The sequence below is a fragment of the Apium graveolens genome, chromosome 3 (assembly GCF_009905375.1).
Source record: "Apium graveolens cultivar Ventura chromosome 3, ASM990537v1, whole genome shotgun sequence".
NCBI lineage: Eukaryota > Viridiplantae > Streptophyta > Magnoliopsida > Apiales > Apiaceae > Apium > Apium graveolens.
Window position 1 is genome coordinate 71,768,596 of NC_133649.1, and position 12,014 is coordinate 71,780,609.

Below are 12,014 nucleotides of genomic sequence, written 5' to 3' on the forward strand. Positions count from 1 at the left end.
CCTATTTTTTACTTGGTTTATCTATTTCAAACTACTAACAGATTAGGTTCTCAAGTATTCATTCAAATATTTTAAAACAAACTTGTTTTCAAATCTTATCTATATTATCCTTTGTTTGAAAATAAATCTGTTAGAACTTTGCCTATAAATACAACTCACTTTTTCAGATGTGTGGCTAATGCTTTTCACGTCAATTCTTCCATCTGAAAAACATTTTCTTGTTCTTTACCCGAGATACAAATCCAGTGAACAAGATATAGTTTGAGTTGTAATCAATTTGTTGATAATTGTACTCGTGTATTTATATCGACTTTGTGCCGGGTTGTGGCAAAGCTTGATTCCAAAGTATAGCAAGGTAGCTAGAGGGCTAAGGAATAGCTGTTGGCTAGGTAACAAGTTTAGCTTGGGAAAGGGTTCTTTCAAGTGCTATATTTGTAATCAAGGAAAAGACTGTAAGTTCTTTTATTAAAGTTGATATAATACATTCTCTATGCTAGTTGGCATAGGGACTTCGATGTAGGCCATAGATTATGTGTAGGGGCCGAACCAAGTGAAAACTTCTGGTGTTTTTACTTATTAAGTTTTAAGCATTCTGCATTTTCTTTACTGTTATTTACATTCTGCAGTTAATTGAGACTGTCTCATTCATTGTCTCATTTGTATAGGGACTGTCCCATTTGCATAAGACACTGTCTCATTTGCCTTAACAGTTAGAATATAATATTACCTATCGAGCCATTGAATTTCATGTATGACATAGGTCTTGTGCTCTCTTCTGTTCAGCCCAGCTGAACCTTGGCAATTAACCTGACTTGATCTTTCTGTTTTGAATAATCTAAAAGTCCTTTAAGACTGGTTATTAAGACATACTATTTTAAAATTATTATTTATAATTTTGAAGGAATTCGGAAATAAACAATAACCAAAACAACCAACTACAAAAGATCTTTATTTTGCTTATTATATGTTAGTATAAACTAGCTTAAAATCCGTGCGGATTGCATAGTTTTTTTAATATTATATATATTTTTTTAAAATATATTGAATTCAATTCTTATTTTTGTTCATTCTAAAACTTTAAATGATATGAATTCATGATAATTATATTAGTAGACGTATATGTTCATAAATTTTTAGAATATTTAAACTTATTTAAAGTAATAGCATTGGTAGGGGGAATTATTATAACAAAATTATTATTTTATTGAAGGTAAAAATATAATGTCTCCATTATGTTGGGACCTTAAAAAATATTATTTTAGCATGGTGATTATTTAATCGATTAACTATAACTCTATAAAAGATATTTGAAAAAGTAACTATAACTCTATAAGAGATATTTGGAAAAGAAAATATTACTGATTGAACGATATAGTTTTATTAATAATTCTATGTGTAATAATATTTACGTTTCAATTAAAATTTGATTTTTTAGTTAATATCAATAGAATACGAATTATATTTAGTGTAATATTAATTTGAATTATCTCGGATTAGTGGTTTACATTATTTTATTTTAGCCCAATGTCCATACACGACCAAATTATACTAATTATTTTTAGTTTATTTTTATTTTTTTTTAAAGTCTGGATCATAAGATAATTTTTTTTAGATTGAATAATTAGGATATATAATTTTATTTTTGTTGGTCGAATTGTATTTTTATTTTAATTTTGTGTTAGTCTGAATCAATTGTATAATGTTTTTTTTTTATCTTGTATAAGTAAAATATATTATTTTGTTTATCCAAGTTCATTAGTATAATTTTTTAAGGGGATTGATAGTATTATTATTTTATCTTAACCAGAGTCACATTGTATATAAACTAAATCTTAAAAATTATATTTAGCCTGCTTAAATTTAATTTATATCCAAATAATAAATTAGAATAATATAAAACTCAATATAAATTAAAATTTAAATAAGTAGAAAAAGTTGAATTTAATATAAATTAGAGTGATATAGAGTTCTATATAAAATAAAATTAAAATTGGTAAAACAATAGAGTAAGTTGACTAGTTGACTTCAATATTAATTAGGATTGGAATTGATCGACCCAATAATTAGAATTAAATAATTAAATAAGGGTAATTAAGTAATTTCAAATAAAGCCTAGAGCTAGCCGGAGGAAGAGTTTAGGTTTAAGGAAGCTCGATAAAGCGGCACTAACTACAAAGGATTCAAATTAATTAGGTGACCAAACTTCTGTTTGTCAAATATGTCAATATTTTTTGAACCGTGATGTTTGTGGATTTTAATTCTAATGAGGGTTTTTACGAGCATCATAGAGAACATACAAACAAGCTGCGCTTGCTTCTCTAAACTTACCAATAAACACATCTTCTGCACTATACTGCTTAAGCATTTGGCTCGTCGATCCTGTTCAGAACTGTAATAGATTACTCATGCACACACATTATATTGCTTATTATAGATGACATTTATGTGCCTAGTTTCTTTTTCATGATAGGTACTTGAAAAGGAAGGAAGACAAAGCTGGATCTAAGTGATGTGTTGCTGCTTTTCGCATTTGTGAAAAGAGCTCAACACTACCAAAAAATGTAGGGTTTTGATTAAGATCAAATCTCTAAATAATGTCACTCATTGTTAATGTACTGGTTATAACATCCAAATGCATACCTGACCCAACAGTGTACTGCTTGTAATATTCAAACACCTACAACTGAATGCATACCAGACTCAACAATCTATCACATGTCAGCTTGAAAAAGTTAGCAATTTGGTATATATTAGCTGTTAACTTGTATTATTCTTATCAACGTGAGATATTACAAACACTCCCTCTTATAGGATCGACGTCCCCGTCAATCTCACAAACACACATACAGAATCAGAATCTGACAATGCCTCTGCATTTCCGCCGAGCAAAACTCTGATACCATTTATAACATCTAAATCCACAAATGAATGCGTACCGAATTCAAGAACCTCAGTTCGAATAAGCTAGAACTCAATAACCCATCACAAGCCGGTTCGAAAAAGCTAGCGAGTTAATACAAATTAATTATTGACTTATATTTGTCTCAAACACTCTTATTTTTATCGATGACTAGTCCCTCTCAGTTCTACGAGGAACATTTCTGTTCATCTTCTAACACATTTATATTTCAGTTATCTCACCCTTTTTCCCACTTGTTTCGTCTCCAAGTGTAATGTCTGTATCACAAATTTATGTCTTTGTTTTGATTTTGCTAATTTTGTATCCCTGATTGTAAATTTGCGTTGTAACCTCAAAATAAACAAGTTTAATGTACTTTAACATTACTTGTCATCTAAAAGATCTAAATAAAAACAACATATATTTCTTAACATAATAAAAATGAACTCTGATGTCCATTAAAGTCCCATTTTAGGAACAAAAAGAGTTGTTTGTGACTGAATCTGGAATCGTATATATAATTGCAATTAATTTAATTAATTAACTGGTGAAACTAAAAGCAATAAGTTCCATTTCTACTGTTCAAGAAGGGAACATAACATTTTGTATATAGTAACCATGTTCTTGGAAAGCAGAATCTGTACTTGGATTTTGAGCAGCTTTGGTAAACTAAACCTTCAAGAAGAAACAAGGTCTTATTAATGAACTAAACCTTACATGTTGGATGCTGGAAATCCCATAATTGCACAAGGGAAAAATTATATTCCAGTTAACAAATTATAAGATAAACATCGATATTAACAACCAAAAACACTGCCTCTGCGTTTTCCTATGTGGTACTTTAAGAAAGTCACAGTCAAGAGAATAACACAGTAACTAAACAGCCAGGTATCTTACACCGCCTAACTTATCCCATATCATTAGCTTCTCACAGTGCATTCACTTAGTAAACCAACAATAACAAAAAAGACTAAAGATCTAAATATGTTTCTTTTGATTTCCCCGCAGCAGCAATGAACCTTGAACCTTTACTTGTTAGTTGTCATTAATGTTTGGTGCTAGAAGATAAAACCAGCCATTACAGAGAATAGATCAGCGCTAGTCATACCCTTTAACTATAGAAGGATATTTAAATCTTCTTACCTTTAGCCAACTTCAAGGCATTTTTCTTTTTCTTCTGTATCAATACTGCCTGCCTCGCATATTTCCGCTTTCTGTTTTTATCCCTATCTTTTAACCATGCAGAGTAATCTTTTCCCTCTTTGCACTCGATGAAATCTGCCAAATCATCATCTGGTGATTTTACTCCAATGCATCTAAGATAATTGACCCCATCACATGTTTTCGCGGTATTGCGGTTATTGCCCACTGTAGCAACAGCATTTAAACTACCAGAATTGCTTGAAAATGAATGCTGTCCATCTTCTATTGTCATAAGAACATTGGCAGGAGGAATCTTACTGCAGAAACAAAAAAAAACAGTTAGGTTGCACAAGAAAATGCTAATTTGCTTGCAACATGTTAATAACTAATTTTGAAGTTGAGAAAGCATCTGCACTGCAGTCTGGTTTCATTTCTGACAAAAATGACTAGTTTGCAACGTCTTTTATCAATAAGTATAACATAAAAAGATGCTTAGACGATTCTTCATGAGACTGAAATAGATCATAGACATTTTCGGCCAACTATCTACAAATGCCCGAACCTACAACAGTATTTACACAGGTTAATAATCATACAGTATTGTACATCCATGACAAGGGCTAGAAAAAGGTGTTCATTCCATTTTAATCAGTCTAGTCACGATGGTTTAATCTTGTTGTGTTACAAAGTGAATTAAAATTAAAGACATTCAGAAAAGTTGTTAGGACCAATAGTTTTAGCTGACTACAGAACGAAAAATCACTCACCTTAAATTCCGGGACTGCATCTTCAGAAACTTAGCAGCAATAACCAGACTAGTAGATTTGTGGCCTCTCGCAACCTGCATCATAAACCAAAATTTAGTTCACGCCATAGGTTAATAGCACTTCAGGGCAAGAAGAGCAAAAAAGATAAAATGAAAATCTTGCCTTTTGAGGAAATCGGGATCCAATATCAACCGACTTCAACGCTTTTAAATTTCCCTCCTCAAAAACAATAAGATTCATGATTGCCACTATGCATAATATGCAGCTGTTAGCTAAGCAATCAAAACCACTTAGAAAACTGAAGGAGAGCAAGCGCAAAAAGTGAAAAAGCATCAGCTTTGACTTTTCGTGCTTTGTTAATTTAGATTCTATCTGGTTGCAAAGAGAATTTTTAATTGGTAGGTCGATATTTTGTGCAGTGAAAGAGTCTAAGATACTGGTGATACATTGATATTCCTTACATGAAGAGAGGTTTTCAGATTCTGGAAAACCTTTATGCCTACTCCATAAACACCAAAGAGACTGTAACAATGATATGCTAATTAGCTTTAGCAAAGAGGTGAGAAAACAAACATCTTGTACACTTGCATCATCATAGGCATCAAACACCACACTGTCAATATCATTAGAAGCTCTTGTTATAATGGAACTTACGACTGATAGTAAATCATCTCTGCAAGATCTGTCAATAATGCATACATTCTCTTTCATGTAGTTTATAGCTGAAGTTGAAAGATCACCTTTTGATCTTGAAAACCTGTCTCTGCAATGTGAATCCCACGAACCACAGAAGCTGGTATTTAGATAATTAATCTTCTCTCTTGTGGCAGGCAGAACACATGATTCAAATGCTTGAAAAAATTGCCCAGATACATTTGATTTAAGAAAATGGAATTTACTATTTTCAGGACAGCCATCAATTTGCAGCTTAGCAATGTGATCAGCATACAAAACGACTGACCTTCTAAAAATTTTAAGGTAATGATCTACAAGCTTAAGATCTGGTTTAGAATGATCACAATCCAAGTTGAATCCAATTGCTTCAGAGACCAGTGATATCATATGCGTTTGCATAAGTTTTGGTATACATGGCATATGAGGCTTGTCTAGCAACGACAAGGCGGCATTTACACTCAGTTCTGGAGCTAAGAACTCCTTGTGCGGCCATGCTAAGCGACTAAGAAGATTCTCAATATCTCGCTCATTAGAAACAAATAGAAGAAAGTGAGTACAGATCAACTCCCATATTATCTTAAGGTCACAGTCACCCAAGTAATCCACTAATAGTCTATGCCTAGTTGAATAAACAGAATCAATTCTACTGAAGTAGGCTCCTAGTTTTCTGCTGACAGAAAGTTCATCCACAAACACCTGAGGACAAAATTAATTAGGCAGTGGTGCAGCAAACTTCTATGAACATACATGACTGCTGCAGAAACTGTAGAAAATAGAAAATGACAATTTTGCAAGTTGTATGGTAATCTCAAGGATATGGGCTAAAAACTAATGTTGTCTAGTTATAACTCGTAACTGTTTTGCACATACTTACATGGAGTACTCAGTGCTCCACAGGTTCTGTGAGAGTTCAACAAGGCTACTCAATTTTTTTGTTAGGTCAAGGCTACTCAATTTTGTTAATGTTTCAAGCATAAATAGGGTTCCTAACACACATAGAACTGTCATATTTTTAGGATAAAGTAAAAGAGTTTATGCAACATAGATTACAACATAAAAAATGTCCATAAAGAGTACAGAACAACTTGTCAAGACTATATAGTCGGCCATCCTTTACTTACAGTTTCTTAAGCCCCGGCCTGAAACTACCAAACATCAACTCGATTAGAACCTTAGTAAAATATCCTTTTTCATTACTTTACATCTGAAACAGTGACAACAGTCAAGAAACTATTGAGTGACCCTCTCTTAGATGTTGAGTCAAATCCAGAGTTCCTCTCCTTTTAACTAGTTAATCGGTTGACTTTTGGGGAACACAAGAATACTCAGCTGACGGTAGAAAATTAACCTAAATTTCAAGTCCCCAGTCACTCATAGAGCTTATGTACTTAACTTGTTACTCCCTTACATACCGTGTCATTGTGAACTGTAGTTTAGTACGAATTCGAAGACTCGTTCAGATAATATTTGAACAAAATATAATGCTAATACTGTAACACCTCGGCCCAACATCAAACATATGGTGCACTTTGTTCAGTTTATAAATTTCAAAACCACAACCATGTACATCAACAAATCATGAATGTTTTCTTTTTGGGGGTTTATTATGATGAGCTGGTGAATTACTCAAGTTGCATTGGAATCAGGATTAAACACGATTTTTTTTAAAAAAATCTCATAATATGACCGGGTTGTCCTATATGATATTAAATTCAATTCTCAAAAACTTGACGAGTCAAGTTGACGGATATGGGTACACCGCTGCTCGCCATATTTCCCACAATGGCAAAGGTACTCTGGTGGGCTATCATTCCACAGTGGCTAGAGATGCTACGATTTGGGCCTATGGGCTATCCGTACAGACTTAAGAAGGACGTCGGAAATTGAAGTGCGTAACTTTGTAACAACCTAGTCTCACATCAACATACATGGGGCACTTAAGCTTCAATGTCATTACCAAGTGCACCAACAAATCTTAATCTTTTGGGAGTAGGTAGTTGAGGTAATTCATGAGTCAACATGACTCATGAATTGCCCAAGTTGTTGCATTCAAGCCAATTTCATGGGGGATTCGGGATTTGACCCAATTTTCGAAAAAAATAAGAAATTTTACCCGAGTTGTTACAGTTATAAATTGTGATTTTAACAGGTCGCTTCAAGAAATTTTAAAGTAATATAGCGAATTATTTTTTCTCCCCGTATTAATTAACCATTTGAATTAAAATATTCCCTAGAAATTATTCATTAATCTAATATCTAAGAAAGTAGGGGTAATTTATTCGTGGTATTTGAACCCTTTTAACAAGAATCATAATTTCATTTTCATGTGCTAGTGTTTCTTTTGAGGGCTCTATATGGTTTGATTCGAAACTCATACCTATTAACCAGGTAACTCAATCTTCTGTACCCCCAATCAGATTCCAACACATTCCTATTTGCATCAACTAACCAAATATTCCCACGATTATTCTTTTATATTATGTTTTTGTTAAATTTTATCAACTTTCTGATTTTATTCTTTCGTACAAGAATCATTTTACTCTACCCAGATTTGAGTACCTATAGAAAAAGTTAAACCCGATATATCGTGCATGTATATATTCATTGTCTAAAATAGCTATACAGAAAACTGATACATCAGTTGTCTCTCTTCCTCTTGACCTATTTGATAGACTAAAATCCCTAAAAGTGAGAGCAAAGGATTTTTAACATACTGAAGAGAAGAAATACCATCTGGTGGGGGCAAACTAGGGAACAATAGTGTTTACCTCAATAATTGATGACAAGACCGGGATGCATGAATCTGTGAGTTCTAAAGAACATATTAAAGCAACAAATTCTTTTGCAGATATACTGCCAGACCCATCTTCGCCATAACAAATTTTACTAGAACACAAATCCTCCAAGCTGATGCTACTTTCCCCACTTGATACAAGTTGACTTAATGTTCTTAAAATCACAAAAAGACGTCGTCCATTCTCATCATTAATACCTTGCTGATTAAGCAGATCCTGTATTTTCAAACAACATCTTAATAGGATACTTAGCTCTGCGGAGGAAGCCAACATATCCGGGTGGGAGATTGCTTGTTTATCACCCTTACTGTCAGAACTAACGCTTAAATCAGAGTTACACTGCTTAAAGCACTTGCAAAATTCTTTAAACAGTATGTCAGAGAGCCTACACAGATCTTCACTTGTTACTCTCATTCCACTTGGAACAATTTCATAGACAAAGTGAACTAAACCAGTCCCTTCTTCCTTGCAAGACCATAGGCTTCTAGACAACTCAACCAAAACATAATACAGTTTTCTCAACAATGATGACTTTAGACCCTGCAATAAAAGAAGATCATATCGTATAAACAAAAACGATCCAAACTTGGAATACATCCAAATGACAAAATCAAATATACCACAATATAAATATCTCAGATTTTGACAACTCAAATTTCAATACAGTCATACACACACATCACAAAATCAATCAATATTACAAAAATATTATCCGTAACTTCACTAATAGTTCACTTGACACTCACTGCTAAATGCCCACAATTCGAGAACTAAAGATAAACAAGCATGTTGAAAAACAACCTAAGCAATTAAAATTACATCAACTAATTCTTTTTATTAATCTACCACTATAATTCAATTTCAGCCTTTTAAGATTTGTCTTAAAAATCGAGTCTTTACTGAAACAAAGTAGGGCTAATGTGTCGTATATCATATCCTAGTATGAGTCATTCATCAAGAAAACATGAACAGATAAAGTATATAATTGCATAAATTTAGGGGGGGAGAGCGAGAGAGAGAGATAGGAGGGAGGGAGGGAGAGAGAGAGAGAGATAGGAGGGAGGGGGAGAGAGAGAGAGAGAGAGAGAGAGAGAGAGAGAGAGGATTACATTAGGAGCAGCAGCAGCAGCAGAAACTAGGGTTTGGAAGAGGTGAGAATGAGGATGGGGATTGGAATTGGAGATGGGAGGTGCTTTATTTTTCTTATTTTTGCTCTCCATATTTGATACTGTAATCGATTCCAACCCCCAACTTCTCACCGATTTTGAAATTAGGACTTTTAAGAAGCGGGCAACAAATTTAACAAACGTGTGAAAGAGAAAGATCAACACTTAACAGCAGTAGTCATTTACTTTTTAGAAACAAAACAAGGGTACAGTTCCCCGACAACAATCATGTGTTAACCAACACATGGCGTTGGATTCATCAACGGCAAGGATTTAAAAAAGAAAATTAACCCGGTTCGCGCTTTTTTCCGCAGAAAGAAGACGGGTCGCGTAAATTATCCTGGGTAGTTATACTTTTACCCTTAAATATCTTCTGCTTATAATATGCGCGGAAATCCTGAAAAACATATATAAGGGTTTAGACGACCTGTTTAACATTTATAACCTAAATTCTGATAGAATGGCGAATTGGAGGCGATTTTTCGGTGATTCGGGGGTGATTGAATATCGAGTCTTGTTCTTCTTCTCTATTCCTTCGACTTTCCAGCGATTAAGGTTCGTTGTGCATACAATTTTCTGCATTTCTTCCGATTCTAGGGTTCACGTATAATGATCGTGTACTATGATTGTGTATATATGATCATGTATATATCATCGTGTATTTTTTATTTCCCGGTTTGTGAATTTTGAATTTTGATTGTGTATATATGATCATGTATGTACGTTTAATGTTGTGATTGCATATTGTTTAATTTTGAATTTTGATTGTGTAAAATGATGAGTCTCGTGTATGTAAATCTCGTGTATTAAAATTTTGAATTTTAATGTTTAATTTTGATTGTGAATTTGCATTTTGATTGGGATATTATTAAAATGACGAGCCATGTATATTCAAATGAAAAATCTGTCAATTTATATGCAAAAAAACAGGGGATTAATAAATCCAAGATTTACTCAAACATATTTGGTCTACTGGTTGTTTTAGAATTTTTAGTCCTCCTTCAATAATTGTGACAGGAAAGGGATATGAACCTATTTAATCTAAATTATTTCGAAAAACAATTATATGCGAGAGTACTCAATTCTGAAATAAAGGTAATCAAAGCATATTATGATGAAACCATAAAATGGCTCATCCTATTCACCAAGCTAACAAGAGGCCATAAAAGATTGATTGTTTAGACTGATTGTTTAGACATCTTTTTTGATGTAGTTTGGCGGAGTATGACAATTTATTTGTACTTGCAATGTATCTTGCATAACTACCAGGCTTTGATAACGAGTATTGTTTTCATGTTTATTTTTTTATGATGAATAACATATTGCCGGGTCCAGTTAGTCATGACATTATTTTTGATAACGAGTATCATGTGAGTTCAGATGTTTGGAAGGGACATGAGCGGGGGCCTTTGGAGTGTTATTGTGGGAACAGGAACATGCGTAGGTGGGTTTTTTCTAATGCATAGAAGGACTTGTTGCATATTATTGGTTTTGGTGTGTTTGCAAATCCGGGTGTGGTTTTGCAGAATGATGCGAGGCTTGTCACGGCACTTGTGGAGAGGTGGCGTCCCGAGACCAACACCTTCTTCATGAGACAAGGGGATATGACAGTGACTTTGGAGGATGTTGGCTATATCTTGGGTTTACCGGTTGCTGGACATCCGTTAGTTGGCGACGATCTGGATAGTGGCTTGGGGTATTTTGCGAGACATTGATTTGAGTCGTTGGATGAAGGAGAGGTGAAGGTGGTTTGGGCCAGAGCCAGCATAAAGTACACATGGTTGTATCAGAGATATGGGAGGGCTAATCCGGGTCCTGATCCGAGGAGGATTGTTATCCACACACAGGCATACATGCTCATGATTGTTGGTTCAGTTTTGTTTCCTACCAATAGTAGGAATGTGGTGCACCCGAAGTACATTGGACACCTCCGCTTTCTTACGGGTATGCATAGATGGTCCTGGGGTTCTGCTGTTCTTTCATATCTATATAGGGGGCTCGAGCATGCAGCACAAAAAAGGGCGAAGAGGACTGCTTGTTGTACGTGGTAGTTGCAGTTGTGGGCATATGAGCGGTTCTTGATTGGGAGACCTCTTACTGATCCTATCAGGGATTCATATCCAGTTGCTGAGTTCTGGGCTAGGCCGGTTGAGGAGGTGGTTGATGAGGAGGAGGAGGAGGCCGATGAGCGGGCGGAGGAGGAGCCTAAAGGGAAGAAGGGGAAGGAGGTGAAGAAGGTGAAAGGGAAAGAGGTAAAAGGAAAGCAGGGGAAGGAGGTTAGGGGGAAGAAGGTGATGGAGGTGAAGGAGGTTCGGGTTAAGGGTAGGTAGAAAGGGAGGGAAGGGTAAGGTGTTGGTGTTTGTGCCCTAGAGACAACACTATGATGTTTTAGTTTAAGATATTTGGATTATTAATATTTATGTTCTATCGATTATTCCCTTTATAATTTATTAATTCTTAATTTACTACGATATAAATGTTAGATTAATAAATGTCCTTAGAATTTGATATGCAATTCTATATCTCTAAGTACGTTACTTAGAAATGAGATTATGAGAATAGTATCAAT

The 12,014-nt window shown here is 34.4% G+C and overlaps 1 protein-coding gene across 6 annotated transcripts; it reads right to left on the reverse strand.

The window, feature by feature from the left end:
- Positions 1–3,575: 3,575 nt before the first annotated feature.
- Positions 3,576–9,680, reverse strand: LOC141712420 (uncharacterized). Of its 6 annotated transcripts, XM_074515354.1 has the most exons (8): positions 9,389–9,680; positions 8,253–8,819; positions 5,464–6,180; positions 5,271–5,331; positions 4,972–5,057; positions 4,810–4,883; positions 4,043–4,359; positions 3,576–3,957 (listed from the first exon to the last, which is right to left on the reverse strand). In XM_074515354.1, the coding sequence occupies exons 1-8, from the start codon at positions 9,497–9,499 to the stop codon at positions 3,935–3,937; spliced, it is 1,956 nt and encodes a 651-aa protein (XP_074371455.1). In that variant the 5' UTR covers positions 9,500–9,680; the 3' UTR covers positions 3,576–3,934. The 6 variants fall into 6 exon arrangements, with proteins under 6 accessions (XP_074371455.1, XP_074371453.1, XP_074371454.1 ...); XM_074515352.1 differs by having other exon boundaries at positions 4,972–5,331; XM_074515353.1 differs by having other exon boundaries at positions 5,271–6,180.
- Positions 9,681–12,014: the final 2,334 nt, after the last annotated feature.

Coding starts and splice junctions, on each gene's coding strand:
- LOC141712420 (XM_074515351.1), bottom strand. CDS start 9,499: ATGGAGAGCAAAAATAAGAAAAATAAAGCACCTCCCATCTCCAATTCC. Junction 4,360..4,809: donor ATGCAGTCCCGGAATTTAAG/GTGAGTGATTTT, acceptor TTGTTTCTGCAG/TAAGATTCCTCCTGCCAATG. Junction 3,958..4,042: donor TGCCTTGAAGTTGGCTAAAG/GTAAGAAGATTT, acceptor TTTATCTTCTAG/CACCAAACATTAATGACAAC.